Raw genomic sequence first — 26393 nt, forward strand, 5'->3', positions numbered from 1 at the left:
GTAAACAAAATATATATAAAATAACAAAAAAGTGAACTTTATATAAATAGATCCATTCAGCCTAAATAATCATATTTTTTTTCATTTTCTTCTTCTTCGTCTAAACAAAAATAGCTAGTAACAATTTATATTTATTAGTGTGTATCCAAATGCAGATAAAAAAAGGATAAAAATGATCATATTTGAATGCACAACTCTTGCATTGATACACAATTAATGTGTGGGTTTTCTAGATAGGTTGAAAAATCTCATATTATTATTGATGAATATGAGGGTACTTGGTCGAAAAGATATTAAAAATGTCGAGTATAAATTTTTAATAGATTTGAAAAATCAACAATTTCAATTTCAGATTTTTTGGCTTGAACGCGATTATCGTATCGCGTCTATCGAAACAAAAAAAAAAAATCATAAGACATAGCAACAAATTCACGTGAGACATGTGCAAATAAACTAATAGAATGAAATTGAAAAATTAAACTCATAACTAACTTGATCCAGTTCCAAAATGTCTACCATGTCACTACTAGAAAATTAGTTATTACAGACGGATATTTCCGACGGATTTTATCCCACTGAAATATAGAGGGAATTTCAGAGGGATTTTTTGTCGAAAAACAAAAAAAATGAATTAGCATAAATTACAGACGGAAAAGAAAATCCGTCGATAATTCCGTCGGAAAAATTAATTCTTTCCGTAAAAAATATTTACAGACGGAAAATCCGTCTGTAATTTAAATTTTCCGTCGGAAATATATTAGAATAAGGAGATGGATCACTCTACTCCCGAATACTTCAGTTCACTTTTTTTCACGTTTCCTTGAATTACTCCCATGCCCTCTCTCTCTCTCTCTCCATTGAAGATGTGACATCCTCCGGTGTCGCCGCCGCGGCTCGCGTCACACGAGCTCCTTCCACCGCCGCTCTCAATGCGTTTGCTCCTTTCGTCGTCACACGAGCTTTCTCGGCCGTGCACTTGTCTTACGAGCTCCCTCCGCCGCCACTCTCGCGCTGCTTCTTCTCTCCTCGCCGGAGGTTTGTCATCGTCTCTTCTCGTCACTGTTAGTTCAGGCAGGCCTCCGCTTCCTTCTCGTCCCTAGCCCTAACCCTTCCATTGTGATTCTTTTCCGATTTTATTATCCCTAGCCCTAACCCTGTCCCTTCCCTGTTTTTCTTAACCCTAATTCTCGTCCCTTAACCCTAATTTTCCGTTTGTTCTCTCTGGTTTAGAATTATGTTATGTGGATCGATTTTAATCCTAGTTTGTTTTTTTCAGGTCCACTGAAGGTTACACCATTTATGGTCGAGTGAAGATCCCCAGCAGTATGCTTTGTTTTTCTTTTTTGTCACTCTGATTTTTATTTTCTTACTTTTTAGTTAATTCAAAATCTAATTGTTGGATGGTGACTGATGCGAATAACCATTGTATTTGAATTGGCAGATTTTTTATATTTTGTTCAATATACTTTAGATGAACTAAAGCTTTCAACTTTAATATGTAGATGCACTAAAGCACTTTAATATGTGAGATTGACTTTGAATTGTTGATGGGACTGGTAATGGTGCTTGGGGTCATATATCAGTTCAAGTTGTTCATATTGTTTTGGAGTTCACACCAAAATCAAGTTTGATTTAGTCATTCAGAATTCATCTAATTTGAAGCTTCGGTTGGTTTATAGTATCAATTGTAATTTGAAATATTTAGAAAGATGGCTATCAAAACCTGTTAGCATCTTTGGTTCATTTACTTAGGTGTATCTGATAATGTTAATTGAGTGGAATTCAGCAAGGTTTTGCTAGAGTTTATTGTGGTGTACACCCATTCCTTGCATCCATTTCTTGTTAATGGTGTGCATAAATTTGTTAGTAGATTTAGGAACAAAAGACTATATAATTCCCGGAAAAGTGTCGAATGTCAAAGTCATACTCAATGGTGGTCAGAGAGTTACTTTTTTGAGGCCTGATGGATATTTCTCATTGTATCCTTTAATTTACATCTTCATTTTAAACTCATTTCAATTTGCATGATAACTGCTATTACAATAATACTTTAGTTAATGATAGTATTTTTTTGTTGAGCAACAAACTAGTTCCTTAACATGTTTGCTTTAAGCCACAACGTCTCAAATATTTCTTGATGGATGCTTCATGAGGTCTGAAAATTATAGCTTTTTTGATGAGTATGCAGGGCCAGGGGACAAGGCTGTTTGTGGCAACAAAACTAGGACGAATTCGAGCTTAAGAATGCAGACTTGGTTGTTGAGAGAGTTATTGGCAATTCAGATGAGTTCTTCAAGGTTACAACAATTTCTTCTCAAATTTCTTAATTCTTCATGTGGATTTTGTTATTGGCATTGTAAATTGATTCCATTTGTCTAAGCTTTTCCTCTGAACTTACACTCCCATTGTTTTAAATTTGTTATGCATAGGATTTTCTCAATCTGTTTGTTTGACTTTTTCAACTCTTTTTCATTTGCACAAAATCAGAACATCTACACCATCAAGGCATATAGTAGTTTATATGATTTAACATTAAATTCCTTTATTTTCATTATAGCATGATCATTTTTTCATTGCCACTGCAGGCAAGAATTGTTGCAAGCATGTGAAAAGCATAAGGAAGAGCAAGTGATTGCTTTGAAGCACTCTATGCAAAGTGGAATAATTAGTTTTTACCAGATTGCTTTTTTATGTTGATGTGGCCCCTATCCTTAGATTATTTTCTTGATGTCAAGGTCCTTTTCTTCTCACACTTCTAGGCTGTCATTTACAGGCACAGGCAATGAAAGAGCAAGCTCAACTGAGGGAGAAAATGGCATACCAATACAAGCTTGGTAACTTTGAGGTGAGAATCTCAAATTAAACTATTTGAGGCTCTTTGGTTAGTTTTAATGGTTTTGCTTGTTTATTTGTAATTTTGTCACTATAAGCTGCTGCTGCAATCCAGAGAAGGTTGGATCCTGATGCTGCTTTATAGTTGGATATAGCTTCCATGAATAAATATTGAGAAAAGAGCTTTCTGATCAAAGAATTTGGTGACAGCTTCATGGTGATCATGCCTTCATTTTTGTTGCTTTATAGTTGGATATAGCTTCCATGCTGCTTTATAGTTAAATGCTCACTGTTTGTACTCATTTTTGCTTACTGCTATTTAGAATTTTAGATACTAGAATTTTGTAGAGGTTCTGCTTTTTAGCATGAAGTTAAGGTGGAAAAAATAGTATCTGCATTTCATTCGGTGCTCACTGGGTTGCAATATGCCTTAAATATCTCATCGTCGTGATATTGTATTGAAGCCAAAAATTGTCCATAGGAGGTCCAGCAGAAAAAAAGTATAGTTTTTAACTTGCCCTTGCAGTTTTTCTCCCTCTTTCCATCATGAATATTTTGTTTGATTCTCTTTTGTAATAGTATGAAACTGCATAAACTCTTTCAGTGTCATCGTCTTCATTAATGGTGTGAATGGAGCAAGTCAGAAGAGAACGAGCCACCAATGATGGCAGCATGCATTCAAGTCTGCTACCCATCTCACTGTGTTGCTTTGGAAGCTTAGATGCTACATTGATTCTACTCTAATTTGATGGGTGTTATATGCTTCGCAGGTAGTGAAAATTGTTCAGGATTATATGGGTGTATCATCATCCATACCTTCGCTATAAAATAGAAATTCTAGATAGTATCCATACATATATTGGTAGATAGTAAAATCCAAAATTCAATCTTTTCTTATTGAGTACCAGAAACAGCTGTTCTAGGCCTCATATGGTAGAAGTAAATATCAATATATAAAATATGTCATGAATTTAGATGTTCAACAATCATTTCATGTTAATTATACATAATTGACAGGAAATTATTGGAGTATAAGTTTGATAACTGCCAAATTACTATTATATTTTTCTTGTATTAAAATTAATTAATTTTTAAATTTTTATTTTTAAAAGATTTGGAATTTAGAATTTAAGATTTAAGGTTAAAGTTTAAAGGTCGGCAGCGGATGGCTGGTGGATAGAAAAAAAGAGACAGAAGCGAGAAGAGTGATTGTAAATAAAAACTTAAAAAAATTATTTAAAAAACTAGCTGAAATTGGTAGTGTTGCCCAATGAAAGGTTGACTTTTTAGTGGGATTGTATTAAAAGCATTAACATTGTGCAGTTATCATTGTCAACTTTAGTACATTATTGCACCATGAATTTTGCAATAGAGATTAGCCATAGAATATTTGCTAGCTATATAACTAGTGACTGTACCGTGTGTGTGATGTAGAAAAAATATTTATTACTTAAAATTCATTTTTTCAATGATTACTTTTTGGAAGCTAATTAGCGATTCAGTCACAACTTCAATTGCAGATCTCTGTAGCTAATCCCCCAATGTTCAGATTTTTCATGGTTACTAATAATTTCTTTTAGGGATGCTTGTCTGCATAAATGTATTCCTCTTAAATTCCAATAGCTTCACTGGGAGGATTCCACATTCTATTGGTAATTTATCGAACCTATATTGGTTAGATTTAGCTGACAATGAGCTTCAAGGACCTATACCAATTTCTAGTGGCAGTGTACCTGGTCTTGATAAGTTGCACCATGCCAAACATTTGTGAGTCAACTCTTTTATTTTCTGCAATAAATGGCTTACTACTTTTATGTAGAAAAATCCATCTAATACGTGTTACATGCAGTCATCTTGGGAAGAATAATCTCAGGCAATATTCCTCCTCAACTTTTTAGCTCGGAAATGGCTCTGATTCATCTGTAAGAATTCTAATTTTTTTTCATATAGTGTCTGCCTTTGGGATCCAATTCTTCAGTGATTAATTTTAGGTGTTGTAAAAATTGTTTAGCCACCATAGCTGCTGTAGGCATAGGCACCTTAGACTCTCATATAAATTCAAAATTTTCAGGTATCATGATGCGTAACAACATGATTGTGCCTTTCCTTTTTCCCCCTTTTTTGGGGTGTGCGATTTGTAAATTATTGGATTTAAAGTTTTGCTTGGTGACAGTTGCTATTTTTTGGTAGTCTCAATACATCAAAGAGAGAATATGATTATTATCCCACTATTGGAAAGAATTGAATGATGATGTTGACTCCATTTCTGTCACATGCAACAACAATTCTTGGCCGTAGAATTCAGCAGCCTACCATTCCACACTTCCTAACAGATCTTATTATATACCTTGAACTACTTCTTTCTCTCATTGTCTTTTGTGTTTGTTTCTCTAAACAGCAAAACAATGTTACTAAGAAGCTCCTCGACACCAATACCAACCTCGTTCATACCCCATTCTAGGGAACCATCCTCCCCTGAAGCAGAAAGGGTTCTTCAATTTTCTAGAACAAGATCGTTTGCCAGTCCAAGACAAAACTTGCCTGACTCATCAGATCATCGAAGCCCAACAAAGCACGACAACAAGAGTCGCATACCACGTAGTAACGTGCTCAAGAGTCAGCATGGTACCGAGATCAAAGAAAGTGACCAAGTGATTCACACAACAAAAGGGAAACCTTCAATCAGATAACTCTTCTCAGTCTCAGGTTTAGATAGGCAAGTCCTAGTAGAATATGATGAAGATGGTGGTGAAGAAACGAAGAGAGGTAATAGGGGAGTGATGGTGGCAAGATATGTGGTGGCAGTGGAAGAGTCCCAGATGGAGGTGGCTGGGAATCAGATAAGACTCATGCTTATTACCAAACCATGATTCAAGCTAACCCCAACAATGCGCTTCTGCTTGGAAATTATGCTAAGTTCTTAAAAGAGGTAAAGCTTGTTTTTGAAACTTATCAATACATGGAAGATCTAAGAAAACTATTGTGCTCTGTCTATGAATGGTTCACTAATATTCAATTTGCAAATATAGGTTCGTAGAGATTATCCTAAAGCCGAGGAGTATCTTGAAAGAGCCATTTTGGCTAATCCTGGTGATGCAACTGTTTTGTGACTCTGCGGATTTAATTTGGCAAATGGAGAAGGAGGCTGATAGTGCTGGGGGCTATTTTGATCAAGCTGTTAAAAGCGCCCCTGATGATTGGTAAGATATATACCACTATTTCAGCACATGGATGATCTGGTTTTAGAGAACATTTGTGACCGTGTGAGGAAAGCTGGGATGATGAAGAAGAAGCAGCAGCAGCAGCAGAAAATTGTTCAAATGAGTTAGGAAATTGAATAGGAGTTGCTTGTAACATAGTTCTTTTAATTTACTAGTATGAGGAAAATTATTTAGAGCCCTTTGGATACCCATTAACAACTTTTAATTTACTCAATACACTTTGTTGATGTATGGTTGTTATTTATTATTATAGTTGATGTATCAATACACTTTGTTTATGTTTTGAATTATATTGACTTGTTTGTTTATAGTATTTTGTATGAAAACAAGCTTATTTTGTAATTGGAAAAATAAAAAAAAATATTTTATCTTACTGATGGATTTACAGATGGATTTTCTATCTGTAATTAGAGTGGGAGATAATTTTCCAAAGTTCAAATTACAGACGGAAAATCTGTCGGAAAATCCGTCTGTAATTACAGACGGAAAATCCGTCTGAAAATCTATCTGTAATTACAGACAAAAAATTTGTCTGAAAATCTGTCTGTAATTACAGACGGAAAATCCATCAGAAATTTCGTCGCCTTTGGGAAATGGATGGAGAATTTACAGAGGGAAAATCCATCGGTAACTAGTAAAAATCCGTCGGTAATTTTCCGACGGAAAAAAAATCCGTCAGTAAATAATTTCCGACGGGGCTTTTACAGAGGGACAAAATCCGTCGGTAATTTCGTCGGTAACCAAAAATCCGTCTGTAATAAAGACCAAATCCGTCTGTAAATCTGTCTGTATTAATCCATTTTCTAGTTGTGAATGTCGCTATTTGAACAACCTCTCTTCGTGGTGATTCTTACTTGTTAGCCAACTTTTTTTTATTTGGCAAAGTTCAACACACTAGGTGGAGCAAATGATTAAACAGAACAAACCAAAATAAAAATTAAAATACAATTAACTCAACTCTTATGTCATTTCTGGCATAGCCATCAACAACATAAGTTAACTACTACACCATTCCCTAAAGCAACTAAATGATCTAGTGACACAATCCACCAAATTTGTTGTCTTATTCTAAAATATTATATCATTCCGGTATAACCAAATATACCATATGACAGAAAAGAACCCAACTAACCACTTTTTGCACATGTCTTTTCTCAAAGGCATAGTCCTTAAACTCTCGAAGTACTCTTTTATCGTTACTGAGATAGTCCATGTAATACCTACCGCACAGAGCTTTACATTTAAGTCATAAAATAGAGGTGGTGTGGTATTACGACCTCTAAAATAAAATATTTATACATATGATAATAGAAAGAATATAATATACGAGGAGTCTTGAAGAATAGGTAAAGCAAAATCGCAAAATTAAAAGCGCAACGCTAAGAAATAACGTAACTTGCGAACGAAGAAAACTAAGGTTCACTAACTTACATATAAATAATAAGAGTAGAGGGTCAAGAGTACAAAATAACAAGCTCCTAGCTCAATCTACGAAGCTAAGGCTGACCGGAGAATATTTACATACATATATACTTAACCCAAAACCCAAAGTACATATATAATAAATCATGGTTCTCCATAAACCTCTAAGAGGTGCAAAATAAAACAAGTTATTAGGAGAGTTCTATACATATGATCATAAATATAAACTATACATCAAGATAAAGCCCCAAAATCCACTTTGCTGTAGAACTCCAGACGCCTAGCGAGGTGCATATTGACCTGCATCTGAAAAACAACAATATCGTATGGGATGAGAATCGGGGTTCTCAGCATGGTAAAGGTGCCACGTACATAAGATATAAGGTCCTGAGAATACCAGAGGCAATCCTAGAATGCCGACACTTTGATTATAAAACTTAAAGAACTAAAATAGAAACCATGAATCAGGGTGGTTCTCTAAGGCTTTCTAAACTTAACCAATTCCTTAAATCTAACTAAAACTTAACTAGAACCCTAATTCTCTCTGTCTTTCCTCCGTTCCTCCATCTCCGGTGAAATTACAAAGACAAACAAACAGACAATGGCAAACACAGGTAGAATACAAGTAATACAGATAGCAAATATAATAAATAACATATTATAATCAGTTAGGCAATCCCAATTAATGCACAAGCAAGCAATTCAAACAAGATGTAAATTGTGCATGCCTGTCCTACGGTTGATGAGTCTCATCCGTCGGTTATCAAGCCAACCCGATAAGTCCGGCTGCTAAACCCTGGATTGTCCCCCGACGCGCATCCCCAAGAGTCTATGCATAGCTTTTTCTCATATATATAAAATTTCTCAATGGGGGTTAACCTTCCCAGGAATTTATAAGTGCCCGGTCACCTCTTACATCGTAGGGTTAACAGAGTATCGAGTCTCAACTTGGAAAACATGGTGGCAAGCCATGGAACTTTACTCAGGAAAACTTGTATCTCAGATCATCATTTCATATTAATTCATAAACATTTCATAATCATTCATTATGGCTATATCATCACTTATACATCATATAATTGCACTTTTATACATAATTCATCATAACCCGGAGCAAGTGGGGTGGAACCACAACCCTTGCGTCTACCCGGAGAGCCTTTATACTAACCAACCTGGAGCAAGTGAGGCGAAACCACAACCCTTGCATCTACCTAGGAGGTACGTTCTCATATGCCTAGGAGAAACCAAGTAGGGGATCATAACCTCCCACCATCTTTTTGGGGTCAATTTTACAATATCAGGAGGAACAAAGAAGGGGATCCTCACCTTCCACCATCTCCTGGGGTCGCACTTTCAAGAAACAATACTCAGATGTAACATTTATTCCTTTCTTTAGCAGTTTCATAATTTAAGTAGTATTTATATATATATATATATATATTCGTAGCTTTTCCTAAATCATCACTTCTCAAACTTTTTTCATCTCTAAGTTACCATATATTCCTAGCTTTATCTCATTACTAGGCTTACTAACAAGATCTAGGATCAAAGGAATGAAAATAGAGGTTTAGAGGTTTGAAATTTGGCTTTAAAATACAAAATCCACATTTGCTGAAATAGGGGTCACGTGTATGCGTGGGATTGTAGTTTAGTCCATATCGCGAACGTATACCTTTGTCCGCGTACGCATGTATGCTGGACAGAAATAACCCTTCGTGAATGAGGGGTATACATACGCATACACTGTAGTTTGATCAGAAATGGCTAAGTCTGCAGAATTTCAATTTTACATACCGAACTTCCGATGCGCATAACTTTCTCGTTTTAAAATATTTTTCATCCATTCTTTGAACGGTGTAAACTTCAAGGATCCAATTTTCATATAAAATAGATTTGAAACAATTTAGGGTTCTGGAAGCTGAGTTATGGCTCGCCAAAGTTCGGCCAAAAATTCATTTCACACAAAAACCTCAAACCTCAATTTTCATTAAAAACCAAACTCAAATCCAACCTAACTATACATATATTCAGCACAATAGCACACCATTTAAAATGCCAAAATCTCCACACTCTATCTCAATCAATTATACCCCTATATATACAATCACATACACAAATAACTCAACTAACCAACAAAATCATCATCATTCATCACATATACATGTTTATTTATTAATACCTTGTCAATTATCACTAATTCATCATATAGCATTATATTCCATCACCAACATCAATTACCAAGCTAATAATCAGCTGATTTCAACAATTATTATCAAGGTACTAAACATTTAATGCATTCATACATTCACACCTAGCCTATGGTCATCTAACCTAATGTTTTCACAAAACCTCACATATTAAATACGAGAAACCAAAATCATACCTTGGCCGATCTCCACGTATAACCCGAAACACTACTAAAAGGCACCAAACACAGCCCTAAGGATCCAAAATCTTCAAAGCAATGACACCCAAACTCCACCAAATCTCCAATGTTTGCAACCAAGCTCTAATTTACATATATAAACACCTAATTTACATTTTCATATATATATATATATATATATATATATATATATATATATATATATATATATCCAAAATTTGATACCCAACACACAAAATCAAAGAATTAGTTAGGGTTCTATAATTCTCACCTTACCCAAGCACCATATTAGCAAGAATGAGTATTTTTCTCAAGCTAATTCGAGCCTAAACACCGGAATTAAACAATTTTTAACATAATTGCTCATAATTTTTGAAATTGGGAAGGAAGAAATTGGAACATAGAAGTGGTTTCTTTACCTAATTATTGAATGGGCATTGTAGAGCCTGACGCTGCGGTCGTGTGGCTGTAAACGGCGTAACGATCGAAGCTCGAAGTGAAAAGTTATGTGAGATTGAAGTGAATTCAAGGGTTCGAGCTCTCTTTCTTCTCTCCCCCTTGCATGCTTCAGCATGGAACAGCATGAATGAGGAAGAATGAGCTGAGCTCATTTTGTTTTATGAGTTGGTTTGGCCTACAGGCCCAGTTTAGGCTCAGTCCAACCGGTTCGGTCCGTTTGGCCCAATCTTGGGCCAAATTTTTTGAAATTAGTGTCAAAATTCTTGTTTTAATTAGTTCTATCCTATTAAACTATAAAATTCACATTTCTAATTTCTTTTATTAAAAATTAATTTATTGATTAATTATTTGCTAATTTTGCGGGATTTACATCCTACCCACCTATTTAAGAATTTTGCCCTCAAAATTCAGATTTGGTTACCTGAAAAGAGGTGTGGGTAGTCCTTCCGCATATCTGATTCAAGTTTCCAAGTATGTTTCCAAATTCCATCTCCACTCTTAGTATCCTCTGCTAACATAACTCCTCCTCTGCATAGTTGCTTGGCAAAGGTATCATATTATAAATTCCAACCGTGGTTACTTGAAGCGTTCGATCCTCTCTTAGTTGCACTGGTTCATGTTCTAATACGTGATTGGCATCAGGAGTGTACTCCTGAAATTGTGAGACGTGAAATACGTCGTATCAGTTCGAAAGATGTGGGGATAGAGTTACTCGATACGCCACTGGCCCAATTCTCTTCAGAATCTGAAATAGTCCGTCCTTGCCATTAACTCAGGTCCTAAAACACTTCGGCTTCAATCCCTTAGACTTGATTTCCTCATTGATTCCAGCTTGTTGAAGTAACCTTCACGAATACAAGTCTTCCTTCTTCAAACTTTAAAAAGTTTTATTTTCAGGTCTGCATAACTCTTCTGTCGGCTTTTCGTCGAATTTGCATAGCTTTTCTTCGTTGGCTCCGCTATCAAATTCAGGAACTAAAATGTTTGATGCTCTAGTTTACTTTGATGGACAGAATGGACTTGGTCACTTAATCTACAATTACCTAATAGTATCACCTTCTGTCCTAGACCTCGGCAATCTATTACGAAATCAATAGCTACCCTTCCTCACTTTCAGTGTAGAACCTTCAATGGTTGCAACATCCCAGATGACTTCTGGTGGTCACTCTTTTCTTTCTCATGCATCAAACACGCAATCACATGCATCGCCACTTCGATCTTCATTTCTGGTCGCTCAAAATATCTTCTTTGATTCGTGGTACGTTTTAATAATTTCAGGGTAAGTTTGAAAATCCTCTCTTGTGAACTCGGGAGGATAGTTTTTCATCTCAACTTCCGATTTCGACATAAAATTCTCTCTTGATATCTTCTTGATTCAATAGGCTTCAATACCCTTAGTGGCTCCTTATCACCATTATTGCGCTCCCTAATTTCTCGACTATACGATCCCTGGTAATTTGTAATTGGTTCAATCTGACACCTCCATCCACTTTCTCAACACCCAACTTAAGACCTTAACTTACTTAACAGTTCTTCCTCTTTGGTCATCCAAACAATACTCAGAGACTTCCTACTCAGGCGTACGTTACCACTTCACGATGTTGTATTCGCACGCATCCTAAACCCCTTAATAATGCATCGCAATAATTCCGAGTAGTTAATTAAGTTTGGGTATCATGATTACTGGCACTAAGGTTAATCCTTCTCTTGAGATTCGAAAGCTCTCTTCACATTTAGGCATCCATATAGACAGTGCATTCTAGCGTGTTAACTTACTCATAGGCATTAGGGTCGGCAAGAATTTAAAGCTCCAAAACTCCTCTTGATGGTGCACATTTAAATGTTTCACCTTCCACGTCCAAAAGTCTTGCTCTAAGGAATCAATGTCTTGATGGTTACAGCTAGGATTCATACGCGATATTAATACAGCCTCGAGTTGATTTTCAAGAAGACATTAAGCTCGAAAGACGAATGAACAATACGAATGGTGTTCGTGAGAAATCAGAAAGAAAGTCTTGTATATGGTCAAATAGAGTTGTACCGAAATAATAGAATGCACAAGAAGAGAAACTTAGGTACATCTCAAAAAAAGAGTTTAAATCAAGGACCTTTAGTAGAAAGAACAGAGCATAAAGGTCAAAGAAATCTCAGCTAATTTTGAAGAACTCGGTTTGTGACTGAGAGTAACACCACTCGCAGCAAGTTCCCAAGATCCAAGGATTACGTGATTATAGTAGGAAAAGCTCAGGCTCATCCTGGAAGAAACAAGATTCATGTGCGTAAGGAGTAAAACTGGAAAGATGATCAAGTCATTTAAGAAGAACTCTAGATAGAGTTTCAATGCAGGTTTCAAAAGAAAAGAAAGATTAGGTTGAATCACGAAGATCCGTTGGCACACTCCCGCTCGCATAAAGTCTCTTGCCGTTCTCTTCCTTCTTCACTGGCATAATCGGTACTTCTCACAAGGAAACACTTAGTTGGACGATTCTCCCTTCCAGTATTCCCTCAACTCGATCCTAAGTTTTACCGATTATAATGGTGTTTGTGCTTGTGGTGCACTCGAAGTTAATCCGGCTTCCGGCACTATGTCTATCGCAAACTCACTTTCTCTCTGAGATTGAAATTCTGGTACACCTTTAAGAATTACTTCAAAATTTTCTCGTAATAGGGATTTGTCCTTATCTTCACTCACCTCTTAAACAATTTGTAGCTAAAGGTTGAATCCGCTCTATTCCTTTTCCTCATAGTTTATCGTCCCTGGATTTCAAACAATAACTCCACGTAGCTCTCAACACTTCGGATTCCTTAGATATAATCCAACCTATTTCTGCTACGTCACTCTGATGCTTAACCTTTCAGATCCTAGCTACCCCTCTAAATTAATCAAATATCGCTCTGTCTTAATAACTGGTAGTACTTGGCTAATCATCCATTTGGACTTCACGATTATCACAACTTGTCATGTGTCACGAATGAATATTACATATTAATGATATGCAAGGTAGTTAGAAATTCAACTGCCAGCTCGCAATTACCTCGGGTCTGAGAATCAGATTCAACTGCATCCCAGCATTTCCTGTGTGGACAGTTCCAAGACCTCTGCCCTGGTCTCCCGCACTTGTAACATACGCCTAGTCCGGCCCTGCATGGTCTGTTTGGATGATACTTTTTGCATCTCGATCACTTCAAATCTTCTGATTGAGTACTAGTCTGCTCTTCTGAATCCTGCTCCTGACGGTTGTCGCTCCTTCGACCATTGTTCCGGCGTTGAGAACGTGAAGTCACATAACGACCCTTCTTAAAACTTTGGCTCCTAGGTGTAATCTTTTTTCCCTTTTTCTTTGTGAAAGATTTCCTGCGATCACTCCTTGCCACCTCGATCCTCCTTGAGCTTTCTCTCGTTGCTGGTCCCTTGTTCACTTGCTCCGGATAATCCACTGTTAGCACTGTACTCGGAACATTATTTTCACCTTCATATTCATTACCATCTTCATTGCCAATTCTAGCTTGTGTTTCCATCCTACCCATCGCCCGGCTGGTCGCAGCAACAACAACACCAATGGCAGCAGCAGCACTCATCATCGCGGTCACGAAGTCAGTCAAACTACCTACCGGTATGGTTACCTCGTTACCTCTCTGTCCTCGACCTCGATTATGCCCACGACCGCGCCCACAAGACGCCATTTGGTTCCTGTTCACACCAAACAAGTGATATCAAGGTGATTAGTCTCAATATCGTAAGTCTAGTGATTCAAAGTCCCAAATGCATGCTCATGAGAATTCATGCCATATATAATAGTTAGATATCCTAAATAGCATGTATAGATACTCAGAGTATGCCCAGAAGCATAGTCAGTCCGTCCCTCAGGCTCTATAGGAAAGAACTGCTCAATATTATAATGTAATACCCTACCACACAGTGCTTTACGCTTAAGTCATAAAACAAAGGTGGTGTGGTATTACGACCTCTAAAATAAAATATTTATACATATGATACTAGAAAGAATATAATATACGATGAGCCTTGAAGAATAGGTAAAGCAAAATCGTAAAATTAAAAGTGCAACGCTCAGAAATAACGTAACTTGCGAACGAAGAAAACTAAGGTTCACCAACATACATATATAAATAACAAGAGTAGAGGGTCAAGAGTACAAAATAACAAGCTCCTAACTTAGCCTGCGAAGCTAAGGCTGGCCGGAGAATATTTACATACATATATACTTAACCCAAAACCCAAAATACATATATAATAAATCCTGGTTCTCCATAAACCTCTAAGAGGTGCAAAATAAAACAAGTTATTAGGAGAGTTCTATACATATGATCATAAATATAAACTATACATCAAGATAAAGCCCTAAAATCCACTTCGCTATAGAGCTCCAGACGCCTAGCGAGGTATATCTCGACCTGCATCTGAAAAACAACAATATCGTATGGGATGAGAACTGGGGGTTCTCAGCATGGTAAAGGTGCCACGTACATAAGATATAAGGTCATGGGAATGCCAAAGGCAATCCTAGAATGCTGACACTCTGATTATAAAACTTAAAGAACTAAAATAAAAACCATGAATCAGGGTGATTTTCTAAGGCTTTCTAAACTTAACCAATTCCTTAAATCTAACTAAAACTTAACTAGAACCCTAATTCTCTCCGCCTTTCCTCCGTTCTTCCATCTCCGGTGAAATTACAAAGACAAACAAACAGACAATGGTAAACTTAGGTAGAATACAAGTAATACAGATAGCAAATATAACAAATAGCATATTATAATCCCTTAGGCAATCCCAATTAATGCACAAGCAAGCATTTCAAACAATATGCATATGGTGCATGCCTGTCCTATTGCTGATGAGTCTCATCTGTTGGTTATCAAGTCAACCCGACAAGTCCGGCTACTAAACCTTGGACTGTCCCCTGACGCGTATCCCCAAAAGTCTATGTATAGCTTTTTCTCATATATAAAATTGCTCAATGGGGGTTAACCTTCCCAGGAATTTATAAGTGCCTGGTCACCTCTTACGTCATAGGGTCAACAGAGTATCGAGTCTCAACAGAGTATCGAGTCTCAACCTGGAACACATGGTGGCAAGCCACGGTACTTTACTCAGGGAAACTCGTATCTCAGATAATCATTTCATATTCATTCATAAAATTTTCATAATCATTCATTATGGCCATATCATCACTTATACATAATATATTTGCACTTTTATACATAACTCATCATAACTCGGTGCAAGCGGGGTGGAACCACAACCCTTGCGTCTCCCGGAGAGCCTCTATACTAACTAACCTAGAGCAAGTAGGGCGAAACCACAACCCTTGCGTCTACGCAGGAGGTACGTCCTCATGTGCCCAGGAGAAACCAAGGAGGGGATCCTAACCTCCCACCGTTTCGTTGGGGGCAATTTTACAATACCAGGAGGAACAAAAAAGGGGATCCTCACCTTCCACCATCTCCTGGGGTCGCACTTTCAAGAAAGAGTACTCAGATATAATATTTATTCCTTTCTTTAGCCAGTTTCATAATTTAAGTAGTATTTATATATATGCACCCTACCTCCTTATACTTAGATCATCACTTCTCAAAATTTCTTCATCTCTAAGTTACCACCTATTCCTAGCTTCATCTCATTTCTAGACTTACTAACAAGATCTAGGACCAAAGGAATAAAAATAGAGGTTTAGTGGTTTGAAATTAGGCTTTAAAACACAAAATCCACATGTGATGAAATAGGGGCCACGCGTACGCGTGGGCCACGCTTACACGTGGGAATGCAGTTTAGCCCATCTCACGTACGCATACCCTTATCCGCGTACGCATGTACACTGGACAGAAACGACCCTTTGCGAATGAGGGATATGCGTACGCATACACTGCAGTTTGATCAGAAATTCAAATTATGGCTCGCTGATGTTCGGCCAAAAATCCATTTCACACAAAAACCTCAAACCTCAATTTTTATTAAAAGCAAACTCAAATCCAACCTAACTATACATATATTCAGCACAATAGTGCACCATTTAAAATGCCAAAATCTCAACATCCTACCTCAATCAATTATACCCATATATATACAATCTCATGCACAAATTACTCAACTAACCAACAAGATCATCATCATTCATCACGTAATCATGTTCATTTCTTAATACCTTATCAATTATCACTAATTCATCATATAGCATTATATTCCATCACCAACATCAATTACCAAGCTAATAATAAACCAATTTCAACAATTATTATCAAGGTACTAAACATTTAACACATTCATACATTCACACCTAGCCTATGGTCATCTAGCCTAATGTTTTCACAAAACCTTACATATTAAATACGAGAAATCAAAACCATACCTTGGCCAATTTCCATGTATAACCCGAAACACCACCAAAAGGCACCAAGCACAGCCCCAAGGATTAGAAATCTCCAAAGCAATGACACTCAAACTTCACCAAATCTCCAATGTTTGCAACCAAGATCCAATTTACATATATACACACCTAATTCATATTTTCACACACACACACACACACACACACACACACACATATATATATCCAAAACTTATTACCTAACACACAAAATCAGTGAATTAGCTAGGGTTCTAGAATTCTCACCTTATCCAAGTACCATATTAGCAAGACTGAATATTTTTCTCAAGCTAATTCGAGCCTAAACACCGGAATTAAACAATTTTCAATATAATTGCTCATAATTTTTGAAATTGGGAAGGAAGAAATTAGAACACATAATTGTTTTTCTTACTTAATTATTGACTGGACTTTGTAGAACTCGACGCTACGGTCACATGGCTGCAAAAGGTGTGACGATCGGAGCTCGGAGCGAAAAGTTATGTGAGATTGAAGTGAATTCAAGGGTTTGAGCTCTCTTTTTTCTCTCCCCCTTGCATGCTTGACGTTGGGATTTTTTGCCAGTAAAGAATTTCATAAAAAACAGTCACGTTGTAGATATAGTCTCTAAACCGATAGAAATCCCTTCGTACAAACGTTTTGGTTGTCACAAGTAACAAACCCTTTAAAATTGATAACCGAGTATTTAAACCTCGGGTCGTCTTCTCAAGGAATTGCAGGGAGGTATGTTCTTATTATTGGTTATGAGTCTTGTAAATTAGGGGTTTTAGAAAGTAAGGGAGCAGTATGTTGCACAAGAAGAATAAGATAAATAAATAACTATAAAATAAACTCTTGGCAAAGTATAAGAACTGGAAGTCCTATCCTTATCAATTGTGATGAGAATTGGATTTTAATCCCACTTGGTCAGCCTTTACTAAACAAAGGAAAGTTAAGTGGGCTGATCGGCTTGATTCTCAAGTCCTAGTCAACTCCTGTGGAGAGACTAGCTTTAGAGCAATCCTAGTTCAATCAGAATCTGCCAATTTCAACCACTGTTTTATTTGACAGCTCAAGCGTCACCAATTACTTTAACCAAAGCCAAAAGAAAGAAAATCTACTTGAATGAAAATAACTTGGATAAACACAGAGCATTAATAAATTAAAGAGAGCAATCATAAGTCTGAAATACCTCAAATTATATTAAATAAAATATTCAAATCCTAACATAGAAAAGTTCATAAATTAAATTGGAAAAATAAATAAAAATAAAGAACCTGGGATTGAGAGTCACTCCTAAAACTAAGAGAAGTCCTAAATCCTAATCCTAAGAGAGAGGAGAGAACCTCTCTCTCTAAAAACTACATCTACTCCTAAAATTGTGAATATGAGAGCCTCCTTATGAATGGATGGATTCTCCCACTTTATAGCCTCTAATCTGTATTTTCTGGGCCGCAAACTGGGTCAGAAATAGCCCAGAATTCGCTGGTCTCGAATTCAACCACGCTGGATTTCCGTCACTGCGACACGGCCGCATGGATCACGCAGTCGCGTCGCCAAGCGTCAAAGAAACTATAGCATATTATATATCAAATCGAAGCCCCGGACGTTAGCTTTCCAACGCAACTAAAACCGCGTCGTTTGGACCTCTATAGCTAAAGTTATAGCCGTTTGAGTGCGAAGAGGTCAGGCTGGACAGCTTAGCAATTTCTCCAACTTCTTGTATTCCTTCCACTTTTGCATGCTTCCTTTCTATCCTTTGAGCCATTCCTGCCCTATAATATCTGAAATCACTTAACACACATATCAAGACATCTAATGTTAATAAGAGAGGATTAATATTAGCAAGTATAAGTCCAAAGAAACATATTTTCAATCAAAGCACATAATTAGGAAGGCAAATGTAAAACCATGCAAATAGTATGAATAAGTGGGTAAAGAGTAGATAAAAACCACTCAATTGAGCACAAGATAAACCATAAAATAGTGGTTTATCAACCTCCCCACACTTAAACATTAGCATGTCCTCATGCTAAGCTCGAGAGAACTATAAAAGAATGAAGAGGAAAGTAAGAATGTATGAAATGCAACCTATTTATATGAATGCAACTACATGTGAAATGCTTCTACCTACTTGGTTAAAAGTAAATAAGCTCTTCAAGACAAACATAAATCAGATTTCACTAATCCAAATCATACAATAAAAAGCAAATAAACTTGTAAGAAGATAGCTCATGAAAGCAGGGAACATAGAATTAAGCACTGAACCCTTACTGGTAGTGTATATCACTTTAGTCTCTCAAGTGTATAGGGTTAATCATTCTACTCTTCTTTTAATCATGCTTTCTAAACCTTGTTCTTCATCTAACCAATCAACAAATATTTAATGTACCAATGCAAACATCATGAGGTCTTTTCAGGGTTGTAATAGGGTTGAGGTAAAGGTAAGGGTATATATAAGGCTAAGTAAGCTAGTAAAGTGAATCCTTGATTAGTCTAAGATCTCACCTAACATATACATACTTTATACAATTTTAAAATACTTTACCTAACTACCCAAATTTTTCCCACTTTTGTATTACATGCTCATGTATCAAACTTATTTTTGAATTTTGTCCCATGTGCATTGATTCTTTTTATTTTGCATTTGGGGTAATATATTTTTTTCATTTTTCTTTTCTTTTTCTTTTTTTTTGTATCCCCTTATTTAATTACTTAATATATTTTTCTTCAATGCACATGGTAATTTAACTATTTTGATTTCACATGAGCATGCTTCCCAAATTTTTAAATAACTTATTCAATTTAATTCCCTACTTTTTCATATCATCCCATGTTCCTATAAAATTTCCCACACTTAAATTTTACACAATATCTATCTTAAGCTAACCAAGGATTCAACTTGGGATTCTTATTTTATTTTTCTACTTAAGGCTAGTAATGTGGTTATAAAACAGAAGGGATTTAAAAGCTCAAGGGGCTAACAAGGGTGATGTAAAAGGTAGGCTAATTTTGGGATAAGTGAGCTAAAATCAAACAATGGCCTCAATCATATGCAAGCATGTAAATAAACTAAATATTGGACATATAGAATGGAACAAAAAATAGATTACAATCATAGAGAAGGAAACACACAGGAATAAAATATTTATGGTTAGATAATGTAACCATATAAATAAGCTCAAATCTCACAGGTTGTGTGTTCTTTGGCTCAAAAACCATGTTCCAAATACAACTTCAAACAAGTTTTAACATAAAAAATTTTTTCAATTAGTGAAATTTTTCAAAAATAGAGTCCTAAAAAGAAATTTATTACTTTAACCAAGTAGTAACTAAATGCACAAAATCAAATAAATATGCAATCAAATATGCAAATGCAACAACTAACAAGGGAAATAAAATATTGGTGTTGAGATAGAAGAGTAACTAACCCATGGAGATCGGTATCGACCTCCCCACACTTAAAGATTGCACCGTCCTCAGTGCATGCTGAGATGTGCAAGTGGATGAGCTGTTCCAACTGATGCTTTTCTTCAAGGATTGTGCAGATGAACTTGTTTGTCTCCCTTTTTAAGCGTCTTCCGGTTCTCTTCCTGGTGGCCATCCTGAAAGAAAAAGGGAAGAAAGGTAACCCAATAATAGAGATAAGAAAATAAATGAAGTATGGTTGGGTTAATGCCAAATGATAAGGGTCTCATTTACATGGAAGCTTCAACATGTACGTGAGAAAACAAATAAAAGCACATGGCAATTCAAGAGTGCATAAATTTGCAACAATAGGGAAGAGAGTGTGGGTAAGGAGAGGTAATGTAAATTCATGTCAATGCAAAAAGTAATACAGGTATAAAAGATTGGCATTGATATAAATAATATAACATATCCAGAATAAAACAAGTCACTAAACACCCAAAAATAATTCAAGGGAAGATGCAACAGTTAAATATGAAAATTTTAATACCAAAGAAAAAATAATTAATTTAGAAAAGAAAATAAAAATATGCACAAAATTAAGATGCAATGAATGAAATATGCAAATAAAATAGAATGGAGGTGAAAGAAAATAAGAAAGGAAGAAGAAAGAAATAAGAAAAGATAAGAAAAATAAGGATTAGAGAAGAAAAGATAAGAAAATTGGCTGATCTGGATATTCTGTGCGCCGCTTGTGACGCGGACGCGTGAGTGACGCGGTCGCGTGGTGCGCAAGAAGGTCAGGTGACGCGGACGCATGGGTCACGCGATTGCGTGGCCTGTTTTGTGCGATTAGCACGAGTGCAGCCTCGCGGTCACGCAACTCTCTGTTCGAAACTCTTTTTGCCAAAATTCTGGGTGACGCGATCGCGTGGTTGATGCGGTCGCGTGGGTGGCCATCTTTTGAAAACGACGCGAATGCGTGGGGCATGCGTTCGCGTGGGAGGGCTTGGGCTTCCAGCACGAGTCCAGCCCAACTCCAGCACAACTTTCGGCCAAGTACCCTTTTTCACGTCGATTTTCAGGGCACGCGGCCGCGTGGGAGGCCAAAGTTCCTACGTGACGCGGACGCATCAGCGACGCAGACGCGTCGGTGACGCGGTCGCGTGGGTCGATTTGTGCCATTGGCACGCCTCCAGCCACGCTCCAGCGTGACTCTCTGTTCGTTTTTATTTTCTCCCCTCTCCTTGCGACGCGGACGCATCGTTGATGCGGTCGCATCGCGTGGCATTTTTTTTTATAATCTTAAAAATGAAGAATGCAGTGTTAATATGAATGTGATGCAAAACTCCAGGTTCAATATAATAAAATAAAATAAAATAAAACTTGAAAATAAATAAAACTAAATAAAAATAAAAAAGGAATAATCATACCATGGTGGGTTGTCTCCCACCTAGCACTTTTAGTTAAAGTCCTTAAGTTGGACATTGGATGAGCTTCCTGTGTTATGGTGCCTTGTGCTTGTACTGATACAGGAATCTCCACCAATGTTTGTGATTCCAATGGCCTCCAGGATCCCAAACTAAGCATGTAAAGCCCTTAAGAAGCTTCAAACAGATTCTTAGGCTCCCGGGGTGACAAATACCAGAACAGATTCCAGGATCCCAAACTTTACTTTTACACCCGTTTTTGTCTCGATCTGCATTTTTCCAGCCAGGTGAAAGGTGATCTGAATTCTCACTGCAGCGACCAAACAGCTTCCTAGACCCATTCAGTTGAGCTTTATACCAACCTTTGCGTTTGAACTTAAAGATTCCAACCATGATGAACCTTGCAGGACAATTCTTACCACTGGCCATCTTCCTCTTACTCTTAATATCATAAAGAGCTCTAAGTTGACCATCCGTCTCCAGTAGCCCATATTCAAGTGGGGTTAGAAAGCTAAGGGATATGAATTTTTCCCACTTGAATATTGTGAAGGATGATGGCAACTTAGGGGGAGGTGTTTTTAATGAAATTGCAAGCTCCACTCCCTTGTGCTCTTCTCTGATAATTACCACCTCTTTGCAAGCTTCTTCAATTTCAACCTCTTCCTCTTGGCAGCTTTCTTCCAATTCAATCTCCTCTTCATTGCTTTCCAAGGGCATGGGAGGTTGTGCTTCTTCTTCTTGAATCTCTATCTCTTGATCAACCTCTTCCAAGTCTTCAACTGTGATATGCCTTGGAGGTTGTACACCCTCCTCAGCATCAATTTCAAACGTCTTGGAAGGGGGTTCTATGACTGGACTTTTCCATGGAGGTTCTGCATCTCCTAAGTCTTCAACCCACTCTTCTTCTTGAATAATGATAGCTTCTTCTACTTGTTCTAGTACGAATTCATTCTCTTTCTTATCCACTGGAGTTTCTGATATCTCCTTCATGCTACGCTCTTCGTTAGACTGTTCACATGGGGCTGTGGCTGATCCTTGTGTATTTGAGCGCACCCATTGAATTACTACTTGCTCCAGTTGTCGAATGGTTGCCTGAAATCGATCCACTGTTTCCTTGAAACGATCCTTTGTCTCTTGATGCACTCGACTTTCATAAATAGGATCATAGTGCTCTTGGATTGATGGATATGGAGATGATGAATATTGAAGTGGTGGTTCTTGTGAGTAATTGGGTTGGAATTGGGGTGGTTCTATATATGGTTCATATGGCTCATAAGGTGGTTGGTATGGGGGTTGAGGGTTAGGGTCATATGGAAGTGAATGGCGGAAAGGGGCTTGTGAGTATGGTGGTCCAAAGTCATGTTGAGGAAAAGGTTCATAGGCATATGGTGGTGGTTGTTGATAGTCCACTGGAGGTGGTTGTTGCCATGAGGTTTGATCAAATCCTTGTGACTCCTCCCATCTTTGATTGTTCCAACCTTGATGCCTGTTCGCATTGTAATTTCTTCTTCCTGCAACATAATTGTAACCAGACTCAGCCAAAGGGGTGAGAGTTCATAGTAGCAAAATAAAAATTAAAAATGAAAATAAAAACAAATTTAAATTAAAAGGTTATTTAAATTTTAAATTTGAAAATTAAATTTTGAAATTTGAAATTTGAAATTTTGAAATTTGAATTTTGAAATTTGAATTTTAAATTTTTGAAATTTGAATATTTGAAATTTGAAATTTGAAATTTGATTTTTGAAATAAGATAAGATAAGATAAAAATTTTAAAAATAAAAATCTGAAATTTTTTTTTTCGAAAAAAATTAATTAAAATATTTTTGAATTTAATGAGGAGAGAGAAAAACAATAAAATGACACCAAATTTCAAATTTTTAGATCAAAACGAAGAAAACAACTAAGAACAGCTTGAAGGTCAAGATGAACGCGAAGAACAACTTGAAGATCAAGATGAACATTAAGAACAAATTTTTGAAAATTTTTTTTAATAACTAAATAAAAACCAATAACCTCTTAATTTATGAAAAAGCAAAAATAAAAACAAAAATAAAACCAAATAAACAAACAAAAAGCAAAAAATATTTACAATAACCAATAATAAGGCACACGTTTGCAATTCCCCGGCAACGGCGCCATTTTGACGTTGGGATTTTTTGCCAGTAAAGAATTTCATAAAAAACAGTCGCGTTGTAGTTATAGTCTTTAAACCGACAGAAATCCCTTCGTACAAACGTTTTGGTTATCACAAGTAACAAATCCCTTAAAATTGATAACCGAGTATTTAAACCTCGGGTCGTCTTCTCAAGGAATTGCACGGAGGTATGTTCTTATTATTGGTTATGAGTCTTGTAAATTAGGGGTTTTAGAAAGTAAGGAAGCAGTATGTTGCACAAGAAGAATAAGATAAATAAATAACTATAAAATAAACTCTTGGCAAAGTATAAGAACTAGAAGTCCTATCCTTTTCAATTTGTGATGAGAATTGGATTTTAATCCCACTTGGTCAGCCTTTACTAAATAAAGGAAAGTTAAGTGGGCTGATCGGCTTGATTCTCAAGTCCTAGTCAACTCCTGTGGAGAGACTAGCTTTAGAGCAATCCTAGTTCAATCAGAATCTGCCAATTTCAACCACTGTTTTATTTGACAGCTCAAGCGTCACCAATTACTTTAACCAAAGCCAAAAGGAAGAAAATCTACTTAAATGAAAATAACTTGGATAAACACAGAGCATTAATAAATTAAAGAGAGCAATCATAAGTCTGAAATACCTCAAATTATATTAAATAAAATATTCAAATCCTAACATGGAAAAGTTCATAAATTAAATTAGAAAAATAAATAAAAATAAAGAACCTGGGATTGAGAGTCACTCCTAAAACTAAGAGAAGTCCTAAATCCTAATCCTAAGAGAGAGGAGAGAACCTCTCTCTCTAAAAACTACATCTACTCCTAAAATTGTGAATATGAGAGCCTCCTTATGAATGGATGGATTCTCCCACTTTATAGCCTCTAATCTGTGTTTTCTGGGCCGCAAACTGGGTCAGAAATAGCCTAGAATTCGCTGGTCTCAAATTCAACCACGCTGGATTTCCATCACTGCGATGCGGCCGAATGGATCACGCGGTCGCATCGCCTAGCATCAGAGAAACTATAGCATATTATATATAAAATCGAAGCCCCAAATGTTAGCTTTCCAATGCAACTGGAACCGCGTCGTTTTGACCTTTGTAGCTAAAGTTATAGCCGTTTGAGTGCGAAGAGGTCAGGCTGGACAGCTTAGCAATTTCTCCAACTTCTTGTATTCCTTCCACTTTTGCATGCTTCCTTTCTATCCTCTGAGCCATTCCTGCCCTATAATATCTGAAATCACTTAACACACATATCAAGGCATCTAATGGTAATAAGAGAGGATTAATATTAGCAAGTATAAGTCCAAAGAAACATATTTTCAATCAAAGCACATAATTAGGAAGGCAAATGTAAAACCATGTAAATAGTATGAATAAGTGGGTAAAGAGTAGATAAAAACCACTCAATTGAGCACAAGATAAACCATAAAATAGTGGTTTATCAATGCTTCAGCGTGGAACAGCATGTATGAGGCAGAATGAGCTGAGCTCATTTTGTTTTATGAGTTGGTTGGGTCCACGGGCCCGGTTTGGACTCGGTCCAACCGGTTTGGCCCGTTCGACCCAATCTTGGGCTAAATTCTTTGAAATTAGTGTCAAAATTCTTGTTTTAATTAGCTCTATCCTATTAAACTATAAAATTCACATTTTTAATTTTTTTATTAAAAATTAATTTATTGATTAATTATTCGCTAATATTGTGGGATTTACAGTCTAAGTACATCCAAAATCAGTATACCATGCACACCACACCTGTCAAGAGAATTCACAAGTAACAAACAAATATGTAATAGTTTCAACATCTTTCCTACATAGAACGCACACATTATCACTTTAGTCAATGATACTCAATGTAGTCAATCGCTCCTTAGTATTGATGCGGCCTACAAGCACAAACCAGGTAAACAACTCAACTCGAAGCGACACTAGTCCTTTCCAAATGTCATTCACGAACCTATAGTTGATTACATCGTCTGCCAGCGTCTCCTCTTGCAATACCTGGACAAATAAATTATTAGAATAAATGCCTTCCTTACTAAATTGCCACACCACTCTGTCCTGCACTTCTGCTATCAATCTAACAGATTGCAAAACATCAAGTATTTGATTTACGATTTCAGTCTCCCATTAACGAAGCTTCCTCCTGCTTTGAAAGTTCCAAACCCACTCTAACCCATTTAACCCACAATCTCCAATTATAGATCCTTGTTGGTTTGAAATAAAAAAAAAAAGTCTCAGAAGGAGTCTTTCAACTTTTCAAGTTGTAGCCATATATCCTCCCAAAATCTAGTTGATCTACCCTCTCCTATCTCTATAGCAAGACCATCAATCATCTTTTGTCTGACATGTTAATCCTTTATTTGCAGATTACATATATCTTTCCATGGGTCTCCTTTAACTGGTAATTTTTGAGTTGATAACATCTGATTTGGGTTCAAGTTGTTGCATGAGCATACAATCTTCTTCCATAGCGGACACTCCTCCTTAGAGAATCTCCACCACCATTTAAACACCAAAGTAGTATTATATACCACCGCATCTCCCACTCCCAAACCTCCTAATTTCTTCGGTGCTTGTACCATCTCCCACCTTACTAGGGCTAAACTAGGCCGCCTGTCTTTCTTCCCCTAAAAGAATCTCCTCTCCAATGAGATTATCTTTTGCGCAACCACATTTAGCATCTTATACAAGCTCATATAGTATATAAGTAAACTGTTGATAATTGGCTTAATAAG

General features: G+C 36.7%; 1 protein-coding gene and 1 long non-coding RNA gene across 2 annotated transcripts; both read left to right on the plus strand.

Annotated features, from left to right (window-relative positions):
- Positions 1–906: 906 nt before the first annotated feature.
- On the plus strand, positions 907–2044 carry LOC112779739 (uncharacterized). Its single transcript, XR_003190839.2, has 3 exons — positions 907–1035; positions 1277–1323; positions 1871–2044. It is a non-coding gene; the product is annotated as an uncharacterized lncRNA (long non-coding RNA).
- Positions 2045–5197: 3153 nt separating this feature from the next.
- On the plus strand, positions 5198–6036 carry LOC112778290 (uncharacterized). Its single transcript, XM_025822625.2, is given in 4 exon segments — positions 5198–5483; positions 5606–5761; positions 5862–5944; positions 5946–6036. Coding segments are annotated over 4 exon segments (576 nt in total). The 5' UTR covers positions 5198–5237.
- The last annotated feature ends 20357 nt before the right edge of the window (positions 6037–26393 follow it).

Source organism: Arachis hypogaea, chromosome 19 (genome assembly GCF_003086295.3).
Source record: "Arachis hypogaea cultivar Tifrunner chromosome 19, arahy.Tifrunner.gnm2.J5K5, whole genome shotgun sequence".
NCBI lineage: Eukaryota > Viridiplantae > Streptophyta > Magnoliopsida > Fabales > Fabaceae > Arachis > Arachis hypogaea.